Genomic DNA, 24867 nt, shown 5'->3' on the forward strand with positions numbered 1-24867 from the left:
TGTGTTGGTGTTAATATTACGACAGCGGCCGGCGCAGCTTTCAAGAAACATTTGTCTCTACCATTCCATCATCTATGTAGCCCCTCCCTTTTTCTAATTATCTAACGAAGCCTTGGTATAAAACGTATCGTTCGAACATTTCACCCCATCAGTTTCATTATTAAACCGTACCGGGTACATACGGACGCTCGGTGTTAGCAGCTAAAAGGAGGAAAAACAAAATAGTACCGGTCATCTCGTGCCGGTTTGACCCGTGATGCTGGTGGCTACTGCAAAATACTAAAATGGCTGGAATTCTGGACGAAAACCAGTAAACAAGAAATCGGCAACTGGCACCTTTTGGTGCCTCGCAGTTTTATAATAGAAGCGGTTAGTTGAATTTTATGTTTTACAATTGCTGTTGCTAGCGGAAAAAACCTTGCAAAAATGCATGGTTCTGTTGATGTTAATTTCACGACAGCGCTAGGTGTTAGCAGCTGAAAGGAGGAAAGACAAAATAGTACCGGTCATCTCGTGCCGGTTTCACCCGTTATGCTGGTGGCTGTTAGTAATAAATGGCTACTGCAAAATACTAAAATGGCTGGAATTCTGGACGAGAATAATCGGAAACTGGTACCTATTGGAGCCTCGAAATTTTGTTACAGAAGTTTTGTAAAAGAAGCGTTGAAATTCCCTCTACTATTTGCTTCAATGGAATATTTTTTTTTTTAAGAATACGGTAGTCAACGTCATGCGGTCGTGTCTTGAATACCACCCTCCTACTTTTTTTTTGTATAAGGTTTTTTTCGCTGAAAAATTATCAATTATATAATCAACACTCAACTCGCAAATTCACAATGCCAAAGATGACAGCCTTGCTTTTTTCATACGCAACCTATTTTTAATTAGTTTCATTTTCGAAAAAAGACGGCTCCCCCAGTTGCGTTCGAAACCATTAGACTCAAATAAATACGCAATGCAATTTCAGTTTAGCATGCATTTCGCAAGTTTGCTATTCAAATTCAAATTCTTCAAATGTAATTCAAAGGAAATATTCACGAAACTACTCATAGAAAGCGAGTTTGATTATTGGGGGTCACGCGAGTCAGACTTTCAAAATCCATTATTAATTGAGACAAGTTTATTTTTTCTTGATTTGTGGTTGCCTCAAAATGTGGGACTCTCCTTGAATTCGGCCCTGCTTTAGCAGGTCTGTAAAATCTGCACACGGACTCAGACAATCTGCATTTTGCAAAGCACATCTGGTATCCCTGATTCGGAAAAGTAAGCAACAGCAATGCGTAAAAAAACTTGTAAGTTATTTTCTTTCTCTGCTTTACCTCCCATGTGCGCTGGTTCGATTCAAATGGTGTGTTAGTATGTGTCATTCCAAGAGAATCCGAGGTGAACTCTTATGGAGGTAGTTGTAATATTGGCGCTCGCAAATAAATAACACTGAAGGAAAGTTTTAGAAGTGAAATGGTCTGTTAAAATTTTCTTGCTGAAAATCAAAATTTGAATCTCATTTTTGATAGAGAAATACTACAAGGTATACAGCCCTAGGGGTTGTATGAAATGATGACGTAGGACTAAATGTTTATATTATATGCTGCAATAAACTGTTCATAGGCAACACTACCGTTTATATTTGATGGTCGTTATTGTAAAACTAACGCTGCATGAATACATGAAAATTTTACCCTAGTAGTAGTTGTGAAAATTCTCAAAACTCTTATCTTCAAGCATCTATAGTTCTGAAAAGAACCGATTGCATAATCTTCAGTATTAAATTCGTGCTACAGAACGCTGATGATGGCACCACCACCGGTAGTATTGAATATTCTGTTAACCGCGCATAAAATTTGCTCTCCGCTGTGCCCTCCAGTAGCTGTGCCAGCAAAATATCCTGCAGCGTACGATGGTAACTGTTGCTGCCGTATGCAAAATAAAGGTAACAGGCTCCGCGGTGCCTGGAAGTTGACTCGTATGCAGCTCTCGTTTCTCAATGTCGCGTACCTCTAACAGCTATACTCCACTCGCTGTTGTGTGACAAACTAGACTGAAGCTGAATTTTCTACACGCAGTCTTTTGTATTGAGTTCAGCGTAGATTTTTGCCATTAGGGCGTGGCCACACAGCTTAGAGAAAAACAAACAAACCAAAACACTTTGTTGAGTCAAAACATGTAGGCAGTGGAATTAATTTCGTCCATGTTATTGTTATCTGTGCTCGGGAAGCAAGCCAATAGCGAGGGAAATGTATGGGAAAGCTTGACCTTGGAACTTTTCACCTTTTTCCACCATTAAGCAGTAAAGCAACAATGTTGAACATTATATCAAAAAATTGTTACACATTTTATAAATCCACCGACATATAAATGACTAAGATGCATTAAGTCGTTCGCTTGCTATAATCGTTTGAAATCTGACGCAACATTTGCCAGTTTCATTTTCAATTTCACAGAGTGTAATCTAGTATAGAAAACAAAGACGTAGTCCTACGTCAGAAAACTTTTTCTCGATTTGTAGGGGCCTGGGGCCGGGCCCCCCGGCCCTCTCTTTAAATCCGGCTTTAAGTATAGCAGTGACAAACACCGCAAACAGCCAACGCCACTAGCGGCCAGCAGCGTCAACAACAAATAAACAAAACGTAGAACTACGTGAACAATAAAACACAAATTTACGTAAAAAACACTAGTAATTATGACCTTAAAATTACATTTTCGTGAACCACAAATTAGGAGCTTTTGATTGATGTATATACCATCGTTGTTCGATTCATTTGAAGCAAAATCATGTTTCAAGATGGCTTGACTCAGTTTTTTGAAAATTTCTCGGTAACCACTTTACCACAAATTACCACAAATTGGATTTCGAACTCACAAATTAACCACTAAATATTGGTGATAAAAGAATTAAAAAAAAAATTTTGTCAAGCCATCTTGATATATGCGGTTTTAGGTGTAAAACTTCAGCTTTCTCTTTTGCTGAAGTGTAACCGATTCGTTTTTCCCGTGCAGAATGCAGATGAGTGAGCGGTTGCTTGTCAGGTGTAGAGTAAATGAACCGCGTAGTGCAAGTGTGAAATACACCTTGCTCTTCGGTCGTCCGGAGAAGAAAACCAAGTCTGCTTCGAAGAAATCCCAGAAGTTTTTGGAACAAGTTTTGGAAACAACAACTTGTGAACTCACTAGATTTATCTTCTACTATATGAAAATGGAATTCCGTAACGTTTGATCTTATTGATATTATTCCCTCCGTCTCTGAGGTGTACAGTAATTATTATCATTTTGAATCGTTCTAAATCAAAAATATAAGCGGTGACATGTAGGTTTTTTTTCATAAAAATGTTTGCCAATGTTCAGGAAAGACATTTGAGAAAAAATCATAGGTGTCTGATAACTAAAATTTGAGATATTATTCACAAAACTACGTAAAACATGCAAAATTATGACTTTTTGTGCTGAATTTGCCTCTAAATCCAAATTTAAAGCGATGACATATGATTCTTTTTTAATTAAAATGTTTGTCATGTTCATTAAAGACATTTGAGGAAAAACTATTAGTATCTGATTACTAAAACTTGAGATATTCTTTCACAAAACTACGTAAAACATGCGAAACTATAACTTTTTGTGCTAAATTTGCCTCTAAATCCAAATTCAAAGCGATGACATATGATTCTTTTTACATTAAAATGTTTGTTAATGTTCAGGAAAGACATTTAAGGAAAAATATTTAGTATCCGATCACTAAACCTTGAGATATTATTCACAAAACTACGTGAAACATGCAAAATTATGACTTTTTATACTTAATTCGTCTCCAAATCAAAATTCAAAGCGATGACATGTGATTCTTTTTTCACTAAAATGTTCGTTGATGTATAAGAAAGACATTTGAGGAAAAATAATAGGTATCTGATTACTAAAACTCGAGATATTATTCACAAAACTACGTGAAACATGCAAAATTATGACTTTTTAAGCTGAATTTGCCCCTAAATCAAAACCCAAAGCTGTTATCTGTGATTTTTTCTATAATAAATCATTCGTTGATGTTGAAGAAAGATATTTGAGAGAAAATTATTAGGTATCTGATTATTTAAAATTTAAATATTTTTCACAAAACCACATGAAAATGAAAAACCATGATATTTTAGGCTCAATTTGTCGTGCAGCTATGATATATGATTTTTTCATTAAAATATTTGTGTATGTTCAGAAATGACATTTGAGTAAAAATAACACTTTGTAAAACATGCAAAATCATGAATATTTAGGCTCAATTTGCCTCTAAATCAAAATTCAAACCTATGATATGTAATTGTTTTTCATTGAAATGTTTGTTAATGTTCAGGAACAACATTTGGGAAATAATAATAGGTATCTTATTGCTAAAAGTTGTTACTGTTAGATGTTACTTTAAAAACTACGTATGTTTGAAGTATGTTTGAAGTATGTTTGAAGTATGTTTGAAGATAATTTTGTGCATACAGAAAAACACATTAAAATACTCTTTTTGAATATTTGAATGCATATAATGCTAGCAAAATTTTAACTTTTTGAGCATAAGTTTAATTCGCCTCTAAATAAAAAATCTAAGCGATTACATGTGATTTTTTTTTTCAATAAAAAGTTCGTTGTTACTTCAACATCTGCAAATATTTTCTTGCAGCAAAATCCATGTTTTGATCATGTGCGAGTTAAGCAGGAAAAAAATTCCTTTTTTGATGTTTTCGCAGTTTTGTGAATGGTAAACACATTACGGGATTCGATTTCCTTTCTACGTTTACCGAAACTTGGCTGTAAAAAAGGCCACATTTCATTGGTTTAAACATCGATTAGGAGATGAATTATGCATTAATTTTTATTTAATTTCTACGTAGTTTTGTGGATTAAAGCAATAACTTCCTCTCAGACGTGTTTCTCTGGACACCGAAAACATTTGCGTTATGAAAATTCACATGTCATCTTTTTAGATGTCATTATAGAGGAGAACTAAGCATGAATGGTCATTCTCAATTCTTATTACTTCGATTTCTTTCGTAAACGATTATCGAATATCCGGAAATCACCCGAATTTGGTATATTCGGAACCGGGATGACCCCACACAACATTTTCCAGAATGGCGACTTCTGGTTTCAGGAAAATAGGCAGAAGTGGTATTTGGCCAACCATTTCAATATTTCCGAAAGTGGAACACCGTACGACATTTTGATATCCGAAATGGCGACTTCCAGTTTCTGTAAAACAGCCCAAAATCACAAAATGCAATCCAATATGAGTATTTCCGTTCTGTGCGTTCTCAGAATATTAAAGTACTCAAAGTGATGATGGACGTATAAGATGTGAAATATTTTTGAAGTGAGTTGTGCTAATATTGCAATGAATTATAAAAAATGATTCCTAATTTTGAAGCCTTTGATCCCGAGCATCGCCGAGAACGTTCAACTAGTTTAGTTATAATACTCGATCGATTCATCTCGATGGATTTGGTCATTTAAAAGTACCATTGAATGATTGGCAAAAAATAACGAAACAAAATTCTGTTCACAACACTTTGTAATTAACGCTAGCTTCACCGAAAACCCTCCATTCCACAAAGCCAAAAAAGCGTTGCTGATTTTTTATGGCAACACTTGTAAATTGTGAATAATCATCATTTGTCATCCTGTGCACGCGCTTTTTTCTCAAGCGACGAGAGAAATTTCTTTCTCGCTCGTCACATACAATTTGTATGTTGCTCTTTCGGCTCGGATATTTACAAAATAAGCGAGACACCCGTGCTGTACATACTTATACCAGTGTTGTTAAGCAGGTATTAGACGAAGCAAATATTTGCTATTTTTGGTCCGGATTTTATTTTGTGCAAATCAAATTCGTACCAAAAATAGCAAATGTTTGCTTCGTCTAATACCTGCTTTAGTCTCACTCATACCATCGGTGCGTGCTTGCTGCTACTCAGGGGAATGCATGAAGAAGAAAGAGTATCTTGTAAGCGTGTGTGCAAAAGACTTGAGAAGCGTAGCATATGTCTCGTTCTCAAGCAGAAAGAAGGAGAAAGGTTTTGCTTCTCGCTCGCTTTGCAATGCTGCTTGATACCAGTTCAAACTGTTTAAAAGCGAATTTCTTTATTCCACTAGCGCACCTTGTTTTGACCTGGAAGCGCACTAACTGCTGTCAAAACCCTTCTTTATTCGCCCGATTTTGACCTAGTTCTAACCTGCCGCGCTACCCGAAGCGCACTGTAAAATTTGTCAGCTTCAACCCACCACCTCATGTGCTAAGTTCGTAAACAATTATCTGGCATCTCTCTCTTACTTGCGTCTTAAATGGCGATGACGTTTCATTATTCCTCGGCAGTTTTACCCGCACACAGTGGAATAAAGAAATTTGCTATAAGTGTAGTAGTTTGGAGCTGCCCAATACATTGAAAAAACGCTAGAGCATTAATTGCGTTATGCCCAACACGCAATCATTGTACTGGTTCCAAACTACATCAACAATTGTGCTAAAAACGCACAATTTTTGTACTGGTTTCGCACCATCCAAATTTTGCGTGTACATCGTACCAACATAATCGCTATAGCGACGAGTCAATTGGTTTCGTATCGAAAATTGCTCGCGATTTTATGGACGGATTGCTTGAAGGCGTTGCATTGTGCTATCGTTCGGCCACTCCTCGAAAATACCAGCTTGGTTTGGGGCCCCCAACAACTAGTTTGAAATTTGTGACTTGAGCGAGTGCAGAGAAGATTCGTGCGGGTTGCGTTAAGAAATCTTCCGTGGTGTGACCCGTTTAACCTGCCTCCATATCCTCATCGTTGTCGTCTGCTTGGGATTGACACATTGCAACAACGCAGAGAAGTTCAGCAATCGGTGTGTAGCAAAAGTTTTAAACTCCGAAATCGACTCCCCAGGAATCCTTTCTAAATTGAATTTCCAGGCCTCACAGCGTCTTCTTCGCGCTACTGGATTGTAACAACCTAGCTTTCACCGAACTAATTTCGGATTCAACGACCTTGCTGCAGCTTGGCTAGTCCATATTCATTAAGACTATTTTTGTCAGATGAATTTTTAAATAATAAATAAAGAGTAAAGCAGGATAAAGATAGCAGAATTTAATGGAAATTTTTCATTTTTTCGATATTTCATATTGGCTGATATTTCGCTGTTTTGGCTGTATTCCAGCAACCGGAAGCCACCATGTTGGATTTCAAAATGGGGTCTGAATTTGATTTACGGCCTCTGGGTATCATCTCGATTCTGAAATGACCATTTTTGGTTGATTTCCATCAACCGGAAGTTATCACTTCTGATTTCAAAATGGCATTTGGTGTCGAATTTTGGCTTCTGTGTATCATCCCGATTACGGAAATGCTCATATTGGGTGGTATTTAGTGTTTTCCAGAAACCAAAAGTTGCTATATTGGGTTTTAAAATGGTGTCTAGATTTTATTTCCGGTCTCTGGGCACCATTTTGGTTTCCAAATTACGATATTGGATGGTGTTTCGCAATTAAAGACTGTTTTCCGAAAACAGGAAGTCGCCACCTTGGATTGCAAATTGACATCTGGATTTGTTCTCTGGTTTCCGGGCATCATCTCGATTTCGGAATCAATATTTTTTACCTTTTTTCCATAACCGGAAGTTGCCACTTCGGATTGAAAATGGATCAGGAGTCATTTTTGACCTATGTGCATCACCTCGATTTCGGAAATACCCATTTAGGTGGTTTCTGAAAACCGGAAGTCATCATCTTGGTTTTTGAAACGGCGTCTTGAGTTGATTTCAGGTTTTTGGGAATTCCCTCGATTTTAAAAATACCCATGGTGGTGTTCAGTCATTTCTGACTGTATCCTTAAAATCGGAAATTTGTCTGGATTTCAAAATTGTGTCTGGAGTCGATTTTCGGCCTTTAGGTATTATTTTCCAGAATAACCATTATGGGTGGTATTTGATAATTTTCGGAAACTGGAAATCGCCATATTAAAAATGGCGTACACTCAAAATATTTTTCACCTTATAATTACCGGAAAAGTGATGTGAAAATTTTCCACTGTCATTTTCATGCAGATTTTACGTGATTGTCATTTGAGTTCATCATGAACTGGTAATATGATTTATCCTATGAATCTCATGCAGTAGACATATGCATTTCATGTGAATTTCACGTAGAATTCATTTACTGGTAAAGAAACAGTTCTAATGAAACAAAAATCACGAGGCGAAAACAGTCAGAGAACTGGAATTTCCCTTGTTAATTATTTAATTCATTTTAACCGCAATGAGGTTAACAACTTAAAATTTTTTGAAAAAGCACATGCTTTGTATAATGTGCGTGTAAAGTGGGAAATTTATAGGAAGTATGGCGAAGGTGAAAAGCATATCACCCAATGCCGTACTTGCCAACGTTATGGCCATGGTTCCAAATTCTGTAACATGGACCAAAAATGTCTTAATTGTGGAGACTCTTCTCACAAAAAGGACACATGTCCTGTGAAAGAGAGTAAAAATTTTTGCTGTGCGAATTGTAACGGCAACCATATGTCAAATTTTTATCAATGCCCAGTCCGTTTAGCAATTGTTAAGGCAAGGCAAGGTAAACAAAATTCAATTTCTCAATTAAAACCAACTTCAAAACAAAATTCTCCAAGCGTACCAGTGACGCATAGTTTACCTACTCCTTTGCATACCCGTTTAACTTATGCACAGGTTACATGTAGTTTGAACATTATACCGCCTAGTGTTGGTAGTTCGAAAATGACCGTTAAAATGGGTAAGCAAAACACGCTAGAAAATAATTGTACACCTATTACTTCAGCTAATATTACTGCCGAAAATATTTTTTCTAATGTCAACTGCCTGGGGCCTATTACGGCAGGTAAACTTTCTTTTTTGCAACAGGCAATGTTCGATCTTATGAACGCCATGTTGCAGGCAAAATCAATGTTTGAAGCCATTCAAATAGGCACAAATTTTACTATTAAAATTGTTTCTAATTTAAAATTTAGCAATGATTTTAAATAAAACAATTAAAATATTAAATTGGAATGCTCGCTCATTGAAGGCCAATGAGAATGAGCTTTTTAACTTTTTAACAGTAAATAATGTGCATATTGCAATTATTACTGAAACATTTTTGAAACCTAACATAAAATTAAAATATGATCCCAATTACGTGGTTCATAGATATGATAGGATTCAGGGTTCCGGCGGTGGAGTTGCAATTGTTATTCATCGCCGAATCAAACATCGTGCTCTTCCCCATCTTGAGACGAAAGTTATTGAAACTTTGGGAATTGAAGTTCAAACTGAACTTGGGATTTTATTTATTGCCGCAGCATATTTACCATTTCAATGCACACGCGAGCTCAAAAATTATTTTAAAGGTGATTTACAAAAACTCACCAGAAATCGTTCGAAATTTTTCACAATCGGCGATTTTAACGCTAAACATCGTTCATGGAATAATTCTCAAAGTAATTCCAATGGCAAAATTTTATTCAATGATTGTTCTTCAGGATACTATTCTATTTTGTCTCCGAATAGTCCTACATGCTTTTCTTCTGTAAGAAACCCTTCAACAATTGATTTGGTGCTGACAGATCAAAGTCATTTTGATCACACATGCTGACTTTGATTCTAACCATCTCCCAATAACTTTTTCTTTATCACATGAATCAGTTTTAAACCCTATGAGCTCTGTTTTTAATTATAACAAGGCTAATTGGGAAAGATACAAAACTCATATTGAGAGAAATTTCAATAATGAGCTTGATTTGCAAAACGAAGTGAATATTGATTCCGCTTTGGAAGCATTAAAATGTGCAATTGTTGATGCCAGGAATTATTCTGTTCCAAAGGCTCAAGTGAAATTTGATTCATCAATAATTGACGAAAATCTTCAACTTCTAATTCGTTTGAAAAATGTCCGCAGACGTCAATATCAACGTTCTCGTGACCCTGTTTTTAAAACTATTTATAAAGATTTACAGAAAGAGATTAAGCATAGATTTACTTTTCTGAGAAATCAAAATTTTGAGACTAAAGTTGAAAAATTGAAACCATATTCAAAACCATTTTGGAAGCTGTCGAAGATTCTTAAGAAACCTTCAAAGCCTATTCCAGTTTTAAAAGATGGTGAACGTTTTCTTGTATCCAATGAACAAAAGGCTCAAAGACTTGCTCAGCAGTTTGAGAGTGTTCATAACTCAAATTTGAATTTTGTGAGTCCAATTGAAAATGAAGTCACACGTCAATTTGATTTAATTTCTTCCCAGAATTTTTTACCTGCAGAAATAATTGAAACTAACTTGAATGAGATTAAATCAATTATAAAAAATTTCAAAAATATGAAAGCACCTGGTGACGATGGAATCTTTAATATACTAATCAAACATCTCCCTGAGAGCACAATGGAATTTTTAGTGAAAATTTTCAATTGCTGCTTCAAAATTGCATATTTTCCCAAATTATGGAAAAATGCAAAAATTACTCCCATTTTAAAACCGGATAAGAACCCAGCTGAAGTTTCAAGTTATCGACCAATCAGTTTGCTTTCTTCAATAAGTAAACTGTTTGAGAGAATTATTCTTAACAGAATGATGTCACACATCAACGAAAATTCAATTTTTGCAAATGAACAGTTTGGATTTCGCCATGGGCATTCCACAACTCATCAATTGCTCAGAGTTACTAATATGATACCAGCTAACAAATCTGAAGGTTATTCCACTGGAGCTGCTCTTTTAGACATAGAAAAAGCATTCGACAGTGTTTGGCATAAAGGTTTGATTGCAAAATTGCAAAATTGCAAACTTTTAATTTTCCAATTTTCCTAATCAAAATTTTAAAAAATTATCTTACTGATCGAACTCTGCAGGTTGTCTATCACAATTCAAAATCTGATAGATTTCCTGTCAGAGCAGGTGTACCTCAAGGTTCAGTCTTGGGTCCAGTCCTGTACAACATATTCACTTCAGATCTTCCTGATTTGCCTCCAGGATGCACAAAGTCATTGTTCTGCGATGACACAAGCATTTCCGTAAAAGGAAAAAGTCTTCGTGTCATATGCAGTCGATTGCAGAAAAGTTTAGATATTTTTTCTTCCTACTTGCAAAAGCGGAAAATCTCTCCCAATGCTTCTAAAACTCAAATGATTATTTTTTCCCATAAGACTAAGGCTTCTTTCCTCACGCCAAACAATAATCACGTTGTCAAGATGAATGGGGTTATTTTAAGTTGGTCCGAAAAGGTTAAGTACTTGGGACTAATTTACGATAAAAAACTTATTTTCAAAGAGCATATTGAAAGTATACTAGCCAAGTGCATCAAATATACGAGATGTTTATATCCTCTCATTAACAGGAATTCTAAACTTTGTTTAAAGAACAAACTTTTGATTTACAAACAAATTTTTAGACCAGCAATGCTTTATGCTGTACCGATCTGGTCAAGTTGCTGTTCAACAAGGAAGAAAACGCTCCAAAGGATTCAGAATAAAATTCTGAAAATGATTTTGAAGCGTCCTCCTTGGTTTGGTACACTCGAATTACATAGACTTACTGGTGTTGAACCATTAGAAGCTATGTCAAATAAAATTATTAACAATTTTCGACAAAAATCGTTGCAATCCTCAATTGCTACGATAAGCTCTCTTTATAGCCAATAAGTTAGCAATTAAGTTAGTTGTAAGTTTACTTCCCCTTTTCTGACATGTAGGTTTAAATCCCTACGAATGATAAGTCCTAATTGCGAAAGCAAACAAATCCTAACAATTAAAATTACAAATTTCTAACAGTGTTGAGAAGTCACCATTTGTGATTGGACACACATACTCATTATTTACTAATATTTATCATAAATACTTAAGCTACTAACAAATCCCCCCTTAAAAAAAAAAATGTGCTTCACCTTTCGCCATCTTACCGTCATTTTCAAATTACCAGTATACAAATTAGTTCGACTTCTGTTCACGCGCAGCAACAATCGTGTTCGATGTATACTGCAAGAGTCAGGAATCTTGTACTAGTCATCTTTGCTCGCATTCACCAAGAAAGCACAAAGGATGCCATTTCGTTCGAACAGTGCTTCCACAACGCGGTGATGTAGCTACCGCTAAATAATTTTGAGCTCTCAAATTAAGCATATAGGTACATGAAAAGAAAATAAGAAGTTTTTGCAACCTAATTTTAGAAAAAAGGGTTCTGAAAAATGGTCAAAGATGCGATTTGCGAAGATTTATTGATGCGAACAAGAAAACTTGAAAGTTTAGAGGTAAGATAAATTATATTCAGTTTCTTAATGAAATAAAACCAGAAGAGTGAAGAATTAATCTGAATCGGCCAAAAATAATGAAACGCCGATTTTTTAGCAGCGTTAACAGCTAACCAAAGCTACGAATATAGCTCATATTATAAGAAAATAGTTCTGTAGATAATTATTATTCCAATATTGAAACATATTTCGAAGATTTCATAGAACTGAAATAGTAGGAGGGTGGTAACCAAGACACGACCGCATAGTTGACGTAGGACTACAATAATTTTATAATTTTATTTTGAAACTATGTTTGATTTAAGCTCGTTTTACTTTTGTAGTTTGCTTGATTTATTTTAACCAATTTAAGCTCAACATCTTCCAAAAGGAAGATGTTTTGGTTCCGGTGGTAATATCAAGTATCTAGGTCGTCAGCCCAAATTCATCAAGCGACACCTCCAACGACTTGGAACTAAAACTAGTTAATTGGTGGCCATTTCTACTGTTAAGGTCGTCTTTGACCATTTAAAAAGTCAAAAAAGTCATGAAAAAAACCGTTCATTATTGGCATGGTTCGATTTTGGCAACAGAAAAAATTCTGAGGTGTTGCCAAAATCGAACGGGGTCTGTATTTTGATTATTTCTTTGCAGCACTCTATCTTAGAAGAAAAAATATTCTCTTTAAAATTCACAATGGTCCAGAAACCAAATTTAGGAGAAAATTTGGGTCTAGAGCTCTATAGCAATGTTTTAGAAAAAAAAACTTTATTTTACAAAGTTACTTAAAATTACTGGAGCTATAAAATTGTAAAACAAGGTTTTCTATCTACAAAAATAAAAAAGTTAGATACTTGATTTTCCCCTAAATTTGGTTTTTGGACCATTGATGAATACCTTTCATTCTAATACAGCGAATTTTCTTTAATGCGCGAAAAGGCAACCTTCTATAAAATATTTAATTGAGTACGATTTAGTAGAAATTAAACTTCCTCCTATACCTATTTGTCTTGTTGAAGTTGGCTCACTCACCGATCACAAAGCGGCAAAGATGTCACATAAATTTTTTTCCTGTAATTACAAGCTCGTGGAAAAAATATCGATAACGAATTACAGTTTAAGTAGAAAATGTATATTCACAGAAAATTTGAAATTGACATAGAATTTTATGAACATGTTAATATTCAATTCAGGTCAATTTAAACATTTTATCAGTATACAGAATCAATCAGAAAAAAATTTGATCAGTTTCAAGATACCAAAGAACAACGAAGATACCATACTTGAAAGTTATATGTCCGTTATCTTCGAAAATAAACTGGGCTAGAGTGATGCACAACATTAGCCTCAGCAATTAATGTTTGCATAGCGTTGTTCAATTACAAGTAAGGTTATGGAAAGTAATATTTTCTTGCAAATGCTAATTCAAAAAAATTTCAATTGAAAAATACAAACACTAACGTCGGAACTCTAATATTAAGATGAAATGAATTTGGTTTTTCTCTAAACCGCCACCGCGTGATGCAACTAGTATTGTCATATTGGACTAAATTCATTTAGCTAGTAAAATATAATCATCAGTACAGCTCGTTTAACTACCTATTCAAAGATCTGTACGGAGCATTTTGGTTTTCTATTGTCTTTTAAATACCCTATATTCAGTTATTTAAATAAATCTAAAAAAAGGCAGAGTGTAGAGTTCAAAAATAAACAACGCATTTTGTTGTCCCCGGCGGCGCAGCCTATTTTGCGACATCCGAAAAACCATATTGAATTCTGATATTTGCTGCTATACGAAACAAGAAGAAGAAGAAGACAATTCAAATGGCAATTCGATTGTGTTCCACGCCCACTGTGCGTCAACAGTGGCAATGTAGTTTTCACTTGGCTTGACTGCACAAAAATGAATATCAAGTTTTCCTGCACTGATAGACGACGAGGAACCAGCGCTCTGTTCATACATTACTTGGTGCAGTACTGTTGCCTGTGCCATCATATTCTCCTTCAAGACATCAGTTTTATTAACATTAACATATTTGTTAACAGCAGAACGTAAAACTGTCTGGTAGTGGAGGTGGTTACGAACTTTCCGAAAAAGCTTTACCTTCAAGACATCAATTCAGTCTAGGCTGATGGAAGCTAACATTAGTTGACCTATTGGGACGGGGAGATTCTGTCAAATTTTTTTTTGCCACTGCTGTACAGGATATCACTGCAGGCAGTTGGTGTCTATTCATGAAGTCTGTGCTAGGCGTGCTCGCATATGATTGGTACATTGTTGGTGAAAATTCGACCCTGAAACTTTTATTCAATTTTCACTGTTTAACAATGAAGTGATAATGAAAATTGAAGAATCACAAAATTGTCCATCATTTTATCAATCCAACGACATATCGATTATTGTGGTCCATCATGTGGTTACATCAGTATAACCGTTTGAAATCTTTCATTCCGTCGTTACATCTTGGTTTTAGTTTTCGCGGAATGTATCTCGGTATAGTGCGGTTAGACGTAGTCCTACGTCAAAAAAAATATTTTTTCGTTTTAACAAATACCAACATGACTTCAACCTTGTACTTGCTAGCCGGCTGTCGCGACTCAATTCGACTGAGCACATCGATAGACAGTTCCCACCGGTGGCCACAGCAGTTTGAGAACCATCAGTCCGTTATCGTTGCGGACCAGCTAAGCCAGTGTATGACAACTTGAGTGCAAGTGCCATTTTAGAGGCGCTTTTCTCGCCTCTACTCGAACGGCAGGTCATCATTGTGTTTCGTCTAGCAGTGGTATGCTGCAGGTGACTCCACACTTTCAGGTCAATTGAATTCATCGAAAACGTTGAATCCGATGACGGAATGGATTTTTTTTTCGCAGTCCACTCGTCTGGAGTCATTCGTTCATGTGTATGGAATAGTTTTTTTCCCGCTCCTCGATTGATGTAAGCTGGAAGCGAACGAAATTCACTTTCCAACTGGAGAATACGGACAGGGAATTCAATTAAAAAAAAGTAAGCTCCTACCTTTACTCAACCCGGACGCTTTGTCCCGCAGTACGTTGATCTGGTGCACCCGGCCGAACTCCTCGAACATCTCCTTCAGCTGCTGTTCGTCCATCGACCGGGGCACCTGGCCGACGAACATTTTGATGTAGTCCGGGTCCGGCTGATCGCGCACTATTTCCTCGCCCTCGCAGGATGGAGGCGTTTTTCTTCCCTGCAACATGCCGATACACGAGCTACCATTGTTATTGTTGTTTTGGTTTATCACATTTGGATTGTTGTTGTTCAGTGTATTATGATTGTTGTTATTGGCGGGGTTGAGGTTGTTGTTGGCGGTGCTGCTGTTGTTGTTGTTGTTGTTGTTGTTCATATTCAGGATGGCACTGAAAGAAAATTGCAAATAAAAACCTTTGATTAGAATACTGATAGCAAATTTCAATTAAATTTTGGATCCAATTTCAACCTTTCCAACGGAAAGACAATTAGTCCAAAGTACATAATTAACTCCAAAATCCCCTCGGAGCAATCGTGCCATAAAATTGAAATTCCTTCGAATCAATCAAATATCCTCCAGGTGTGTTGTTGGGATGCCTCCGCTCTACTGATTAAATTACGCTCGGTCGAGTAAACAACGAAATAAAATAGTCCAGGGCATAGGGACAAGAGAAATCATACAAATTGCTTTCGGAGGAATTTTCCCTCCAATTGGATTAAAACAAAACGAGAAAGTAAATTATTTGTCCTCGTCTGCATCATCGCTTGTCGTATCGTCGCCATCTTTACTGTCATCGTTATCATCATCATCATCATCATCATCGTCAACAACAAAATTGAGAAGGGCTGTAGCAAATAGCTAGCATACGTTGTCTGTAGGAACCCTGTTCTGATTTTTACCCTTTCCCTAATGTTGTGAGAGATGAATTATTCAAATATTTAATAGCATTTCATGAAACCTATTTAAAATACGATAGAACTTAAGGCAGAAATGAAGAAAATAATCAAACTGAAAACTGAAAAACTCCCCCCTCGCTAGCACTGCGGAACCTCTCGTAATAAATTGCAAACAAAAAAGAAAGCTCTTGATTCGATTTGTTCCCGGCGATTTTTCATTCCTCACCGCGCGGCAAGTTCGCCGAGAGCGTGCGGTTCGAGGGTGAATTATTTTTCTATGTCATTATTTCGATAACATCCCACTTGACGGTGTAACACGGGACAGGAAAACGGAACGAGCCCTCCTCAATATGGGCCGATGGGAGATTTCCAAGTTGGGAAAAAACAACGACGGCCATACTATGGGCCGGAAGAATGTTTACGTTCACTTCGCACGCCACAGCGAGTGGAGGGGGACCCGGCAAAAGGAGAGTTCATTAAATTCACTACGGATCGGTGCACGCAAATGCAATATAGGAAATAATTGAATCTAATATTTTTCCTGTGCCTTTTCCCGAACCGGATCGGCTTGTGGAAAATGAGAATGGAGGCAGACCTACCAGTACCACTTATTACAGAATCCAGTGGATCGTTATGACTGCTTCTCGATGGGCCTGCTAGCCTTTTAATAGACCGCAAAGGGCTCCTCACATGCAAGTTTAACACTGAGAGGTCAGCAACCTTTTGGAAATAAAATACCAGTAATAAGAAGTAATAGGGCTGTTGTCAATTGTCTTATTCTGCTTTCTAGTTGATATTTGTTCAGTTTTCAGTTTTTACGTTACTCCGCGATAATTTGAGAGTTTGATGTACCAAGGGCGACGCTGAAACTCATCTGATCCTTACAGCCTTAAGACCCTTCGTCAGAATTTGACACGCTGTCACAACCCTGCCTGTCGAATTTTAGGTCGCGCCCACTTTTTGCCATTTAACTGACGGAGACAGCAAATTAAGCCCTCACCCCTTCTATAATGTAAACATAACTAATTATCGTTAACTGAGCTGAAGGACGCGCCTCAGAACTTTACTCGCTCTTCGATTAATTACTATTCATGTTGTGCAAATTTTCTTATACAGCTAATTATAAACTTTTCTCGTTCGTTTCTTGATGTAGAATCAGCAAGAAATACAAACAGACTAAGAGTGCAGAGAAAAAACTTTTCTCAGCCGGTGGCACATTCCAACTAGTTGAGTAGCGAAAGAAAAGTCAAATATTCCACAAACGTCTTTATCATCGTTCTCGCTGATTGGTTGCTAGCTGCCAGTCTTCTACTCTTCTCTGTGAGTCCTAATCGTGCTGCCCCGTGGCGGTATTCGTACGTTGATGTGCTGATTTAGTTTTTCCGGAACTTGGTAAAGATTCCACGCTCTTTTCATTTTCCCATTAAGTGCGCTTTAATCACAAAACAATGTTATGAGCTGAAATCTAATTAGAGTTACTCCTCCTGTTGGCACCAGAACTTCGATGCAGCACTTTCAGGGTTCAGTTGTTTATTCCAGAGGTGCACATAATCTAACCTCATCCCATTAGTGATCCCCGAGTGAACTCTGGCTTTTGCAAGCACCGGTTGTTGAGGTTTGCCAACAGAAATTAAACTAATGAAAAGATTTACAGAGAAGAGAAAAAACTCCAACCACAGGACAATTATCCGCTTGTAAAGCTGTTTTCTCTTGCTTCTTCGCTGGATTTTCTCTACTTGCGAAAAATGAAACGGGGGTAAAATTCGCAAACAGGAAATATTTGTACGACGGAAGCTAAATGTATAAAAAATGTCCATCAAAACTTTAACTCTGATCTGATACTTTTGGCTGGCCACTTTAATCTTATCCCACGACACTTTCCCCACAGAAATTATCGTACTTCCCCGAGGCAAGTCACCCAGATTGAACCAATAAGAGGTCTCCTATTTCACTGTTAGCCACACCGCAGCAACTGCCAAGACCGCAGAACTTCTCCCAACGACACAACTACCCTCTCTGAACGTGAAGTGGCGCAAGCTGAGAGCGCTTCCATACTTCTTTTCCCACTCGAAAGCTGTCAAGAAGTTGGTTAGCCGCCACGCTGGAGGAAAAACTATACCCCAACGTGCGATACTGGCGGCCAGCCAGGGGGCAGCTACTGATTCATATCCAGCAAAAGACCAACTGCAACTGATCAGTTAAGCAGCAGTGGTAAAGACGCAGGCAGGAACCAACGGGTTACGAGATAGAAGGAGAAAGAAAATGAAACTAAAACTTCGTGTAAACGCTCTGACACAGAAAATAGCTTTTCACAAGAGTGCTCCTGGTCCAAAGGCTAGCTCGTCCAGCTGGACGAGGTTTATGTTTTTTTTTACAGGAAAAGAGTATGCGATCAAAATGCCGGATGAAAGGTCTCATTTTAGTGTTTCTGTGTGAGGCATTTCCCTCTATATTTTTCGCGGCCACTTTTTGACAGAAAAGTAAGGCGAATTGTGTATGAGCATTCGGGGAAAATTTCAGGCCAGTATCTCAAGATTCGCGAAATTTAATAACGTGTTTTCCGATCGTTTGAATATCTCGTTTTGAATTGACTCGTTTTGTTTTGATATATTAAACTTTTTGCTGTTCTCTGACATTGTCTGGAATATAAAATTAGATTCCCTGATATTTCTAAGCACTCAGTACGCGAAACGCGCGACGTGGATAAACACCGTTTTGAAACTCCAGCACAAAATATGAATGGATCAGATATGAAATCAAACAGTGGAGGCACCGGGTTAACCTTTAATGCTAAAATAAATTTGTTTTAACGCTAATGAGCTATTTAAAAAAGAGTTTCATTGCGGTCAAAAGTTTTCCCGAATAGTTTTCCATTTTACATGATTTTCGATAACTAAAGGTCAGGGAAGACCTGTCTGATTTTGTAACAAAAATCATTGCAGTGCACCCGTTTTTCATATGGTTGAAATGGAGAAAAAATGCTGTAAAACCATGTTTACATTGACCGCAGCAGCCCAGATTAGGTTATGGGCCCATACAATGTTGAGATCCAGTTATTCGTTGATTGAAGATAATTTTTTGAGACGCGACTACATCTTACTTCAGTAGGGTGGTATGCTATGAAAGGAGTAACGAAATGTTTCCTCTTACAATGCGTATTATATTACTAGTCCTAATTGGGTTTTATATTGCTATGGTAAGTGAAAAGTTGAGTTGAAAATCAATCATTTTGGTTCAGTTTCGCAGCATTCAACCAATCATCAGCTCGCTTTCATAGCTGACAACAGGATGGTATAGTATTGTACTTACCATGTGTCGGTTTGTTGTGTCGTTATTTTTATCAAATATACCTTGAACACAAATGTCTTAATCGATTGGTGAAGTTTTTTCTAAACTTTTGATATAAAAATAAAAAAAAGCTAAAACTAAATTGAAAAGAAAGCGGCAATCCAACCACGCGTTCGCTTTGTGTTCTTGGTGTTTATTTCGGAGCTGTGCTATGAGAGGTTCCGCCTTTTTTGCAATTTTTTTCTGTTTATCGCAGTTCCGCAATAGGAATGTAAAAAAAATGAATTTCATTTTGTGTTGGCATCCAGCCGTACCAATCGAGCTTTCTAAAACGCAAAGTTCACGCCGTTTTTTCCCAAATCATAATAGACTAATAGCCAACCAGTTAAAAAAAAAATAAATGAAGATTTAAAAAAAAACTGAATTGTAAAAATACTTCGAATAAGCTAAAACATGCTATAACTTTGTAAGAAAAAGTCCTGGAGATGTGTGGTCCTCAACAAAAACGTGTGTTTTGTATGCCCAAATGCTTCTTTAGAATAACGTTTTCTTGTAAAATGAAGCTAACAAAAGTTAAGTGCAATAAATTAACTTTTAAGTAACTTTTACAGAAATTAATCTGTAACTTTGTACCTGATGAAGATTGGAATTTTGTGTGTTCAGCAAAGATTCATATTTTTGCACGTTCTAAAACTTTGCCGAATTAACCATTCCTCTATAGTTTAACACGGGGAGCTCCGTAGCCGCAAGGTTACATAGTCCGCTTTGGTAAGCAGGTGGTCGTGGGTTCGAATCTTAGTAGAATCAGGCCATTTGGTTATCGATAGACTTTAGCATGGGTTTATTCTCAGGCTCCCTACCACGTACCCTTCCTTCAACCTGAATTCTACAGTACCCCTGTTGACTCTCCTAACAAAAATAAGTCCTTATTATAATGAAACTGGTGTGAGTAACGTATCTCTACAGGGAATTGTATTTACGCGATATTGTTAGGATGGACAGAGGCTCGGTATAGTAGAGCAGTAAGCTTGAAACGGAAAGGTAAAATTTACACACAAGCACGGATATGAAAGATAAGCGTATCACTTACTTCAATAGTGATACTGCCAATAATATAAAGTGCGGAGTACAGAAAACACCCGGGCAATATCACAATAGATCTAAGCTCTGGTCGCAGTGATGAGTCCACACAGGAAAAAAAATATCTTAACACAAAAAAGCTAGTATTTTGGATATATCCACACAGAAAAAAAATATCTTAACACAAAAAAGTTTGTATTTTGGATACATAAAAACCTACTGTAACGTATGCTCGCCGTACTCTAATACGGGTGGATTGGGACAAATGGAACCTAAAGGAGTTTTAAGTACTACTTTTTAACCTATACGTTCTTGAAGTTATCGAAAAAGTAAGCTAAAACATGATATAACTTTGTAAGAAAAAGACCGGGAGATATATTACCTTTGGTAAAAATGTATGTTTTGTGTGCCCCAACAATTTCTCCAGACAATAATATCGTGTAAAATGCAACTAATAAAAGTTAAGTACAAAAAACTAACTTTTAAGTAAGGTCCATGTAATGTACTTTATAACTTTGTACCGAAAGAAAATATGAATTATATTTGTTCAACAAAGTTTCATAATTTTGAATCTTCTACAACTTTGCTGAAGAAACTATTCTTCTATCTCTTAACACAAAAAAGTTTATTTTTTTATTTTCAGTATAGTAAACTTTTCATACTTTTTGACAATTTGCGATTATGCGGGTCAATCATATAAACAATTGTTCCGAAGACACTTTTAAGCTCGGATGAAGGTAAAAGGCGCTATGGAATTAAGTTCCACTTTTTGCCTTGTTTGACCACTGTGCAGCGGCATTACTGACGGTATCTGCAAATATCTTAAATACCAATATAGTTCACTTAAGTGAAATTATGAAGACAAATTGAAAATGACAGAAGCGTTAGTCACCTTTTCGACCGCTAGGTGCGCCACTTCTGATTTTGTTCTACACGACATGCGAAAGAGAGTAACTTTTGACAATAATATTACCCTAATGGGTACACTGAAAAAAATGCACATTTTATTGTGAAGTGGACTCGGCCGAATATTTTATAATAATAAAGTTCGCCTATGTATGAGGCAATCCATGAGTGGTGTTCCACGGTTTGTACGTTTGTCGACCTCCGACAATATTTTGAGTTGTAAAATGGCGACTTCCAGTGATTGGAAAAGAGACGAAAATGACCAAATACCACCTAATATGAATGTTTCTTTAATTAGAATGACGCTCAGAGGCCAGAAATTGTCTCTAAATACCATTTTGAAATCCAAGATGGCGACTTCCGGTTTCTGAGAAACAGTGAGATATGACCAAATACTACCCAATATGGGTATTTCCGAAATCGTGATGATGCACTGAAACCACAAATCGACCTTGGATAACATTTTAAGTTGTAAAATGGCGACTTTTGGTGACTGGAAAACTGCCGAAAATGACCCAAAAACAACCAAATAGGGGCGTTTCTTTAACCAGAATGATGCTCAGAGGCCAGAAATTGTCTCCAAATGCCGTTTTGAAATCCAATATGGCGACTTCCGGTTCCTAAACACAGTGGCAAAAGATAACACTCATTATGGGTATTATGGGCTCAGACACCATTTTGAATTGTAAGATGGCAACTTCTGGGAAACAGCTGAATACTACTGCATATGAATATTTCCGTAATCGAAATATTGTATAGAAGCCAAGCATTGACCCTGGACATCATCTTGAATTCGAAGATGACCACTTTCAGTTTTTGGAAAACAACGAAAATAACTGAATTCCTCCCAATATGAGTGTTTCCGGAATAGAGGTGATGTACTAAAGGCAAAAGACGAGGTTGTTGTCATTCCGATAAAACCGCAAGAAATCAATGAATTTGGAATGTTGAGAATTATAAAATTAAACACAAAAATAGGCAGGACGAAGTTTGCCGGGTCAGCTAGTAAATACATAAATATGCTGGTTAAAGCAAGTGATGAATAGAACTCGAGAGCAAAAAATTCGGAGGGATAAAAAAAACAAAAAATTCTTCCAAAACGAAGAAAACTAAACATTAAATAATAGTTTTTGCATAACAGTTGTTATCACTTATTATGTTTGTTTTGTTGAATATCTTTTATATATAATATAATAAAGCTTTTAAACCAATTACAACATTATATGTATCCATACTTAAATTGTTAAATTGATAGAACATTCAAGTGTTATCTAAGCTAAAAGTTGCACAACAACCATATACGACTATTGACAACCATTGTGCGGTTTCTCCTTTTATCTTTTCCACGAGGTAATTGAAACATTTAAATGAATGTTGACCACTTTCAGTTTCAGATTGTTCACTTCGTGGCCTGATTATTGAGCTTGAGCTTGACGGCCGCACATTTCGTAGTTGCTATCCCGTGATCTGAGCTAGTGAAGTTACACAGGGAACCACGTCTATAGCAACCTGGGATTAGTTTACCATTTACACGTCGTGGCCTGATTATTCGAATATTTCTTCTTCGTGCCTCGATAAGCTACATCTATTATATTATCAATATTTAACTCCCGGAATGGCGTTAGTTTCAAATACAAACAATATACGCACGAAATCTACAACATATTTTTTTCCGTGAAAGTATTAAATTGAGTAAACTAAATCTAAAATTGAGTAAATTCAGTTTCGTGTGTGAGAATGTCACAGGCTCACAGAAATTCAACAACAATGCACAGTGATACAGTAAGGCAATGTAGGCGGACATGAGTTTTTCGATGCGATTTTGTGGTTTTAGAGTTAATTTTTTTCTAAGAACTTGTTTCTTATATTAAGTCTATTTTTTATGTGCAAATAAAAATTAGGGTGTTCCTGAAATCGACTAAATAAAAAAAACTAACTTTTTTATTCGCAGAAATAAATGTATACATTCATCGGCACAGTTGTAGATCCACTAATATTAAGCAACTTTCGGTATTTATGTTTGCCCTAAACGGAGACATCAATATTTTAAAAGGGCCTATTTTTAAAATAGAAATAGTGGAAACTCTTCATCTGTACAATATATCGACAATGTTTTTTCGTCAAAATTGGCGTATTTTTGATTAAAGTTACCGAAGAAAACTTTGTTTTTAAATTTGAATTGAAAAAATAGAGCGAAAAGACTGTTTTTGGAAACCAAATTTAATGTCTACAAAAAGGTTTTTTACAAAGTTACTTAAAATTAGTTGATCTACAAGTTTGCCAAGATTGTTTACAATTATTTATGCAAATAAAAACAAGTTAGTTTGTTTTTTTTTTCGTTGATTTTAGGACCATCCTAATTTTCATTTGCACATAAATAGAGGACTATGTATAAGAAACATATTTAAGATATTTGGTATCTGTCAATGAGATCGCAAATCAAAATTGTACCTACACGGAAAAATGTAACACTTTTTTCAACGTACAATTTTGTAATGTATGGGCAAGCATTTGCTAAATTTTAGGTAAAATTGGTAAGGAGTGTAATATGGAGAGAGTAACTGGCAACAAGGCCGATTGTTTGTGCGCGTTTTTATCTCCACGTAATTTATTCTTTTAAAGTGTGTTTAGCGAGAGAATAAATAGTGAAATCTACTAAAAACACTAGTGCTGGTGTTCCAAACAACAAAACTCGGAACAACAACGGAATATGTAGTCTTTGGAGGATTTTGTGCGAGATAAGTGATATTATTTTATTAGATTTTTCTGTTTGAGTTGTTTCTGTTGATATACTATAAACTTAATCAATTGTTTTTTTGACATGTAGGCGGCGCTGCATTTTTTTGCTTTGATCATCGACGTGTAGAGGTAGATTCATACAGATCTGTTTTGTATGTATTTTCGGTTGAGAGTAGAGGAAAAATAAACTAATTTTTTTACTAGAAAGTTCGTAAACATACAGAAGATTTCTTGTTCATACGAATGTGTTACTTAACAAAATTTTTTAGAGGCTCGGGTTTATGTTTTGGAGAATATTGTACTTTGTTCGCGTGGGTCTTATTTGACATTATTCGACTATCAATTTAGTTGTAATGGAAATATATGATGTGGTAAAGCCTTGGCTGTCTGAAGATTAATTTGCTACTAATAACAATTAAGTCAAATCGGTGGATAATAATAAGCGTATAACTAAACTATCTATGTATACATTCACTCCTAACCTCGAAACATAAAATAGTAGAATTGCTATATAAATGATCTAAACATTCAACTGTATTTTATCAGTTTTAAACAGTAAATCAGTCAGTTAATTTAAACTAAAAAGTCGGTAAATCACAACAGCCTCAGCTTTTATTAGCTCTGAAAATTCATACCTATAACATAATCAATTATCGACCCGCAACATCTAAAAGATGTATCCCAGGGTCTCCTTTTCCTACTAAAATTTCCCATCTCATGTAACGTA

General features: G+C 36.2%; 1 protein-coding gene across 7 annotated transcripts in view; it reads right to left on the reverse strand.

The window, feature by feature from the left end:
* LOC129732407 (CUGBP Elav-like family member 2) overlaps positions 1 to 24867 on the reverse strand; it is a 575258-nt gene that overhangs the window by 287450 nt on the left and 262941 nt on the right. For all 7 annotated transcript variants that reach the window (XM_055693269.1, XM_055693267.1, XM_055693266.1 and 4 more), the window contains one exon: positions 15258 to 15619. In XM_055693269.1, the coding sequence (XP_055549244.1) occupies positions 15258 to 15619 (362 nt within the window). The remainder of the gene's footprint in view (positions 1 to 15257; positions 15620 to 24867) is intronic.

This window comes from Wyeomyia smithii, chromosome 3 (genome assembly GCF_029784165.1).
Source record: "Wyeomyia smithii strain HCP4-BCI-WySm-NY-G18 chromosome 3, ASM2978416v1, whole genome shotgun sequence".
NCBI classification, from domain to species: domain Eukaryota; kingdom Metazoa; phylum Arthropoda; class Insecta; order Diptera; family Culicidae; genus Wyeomyia; species Wyeomyia smithii.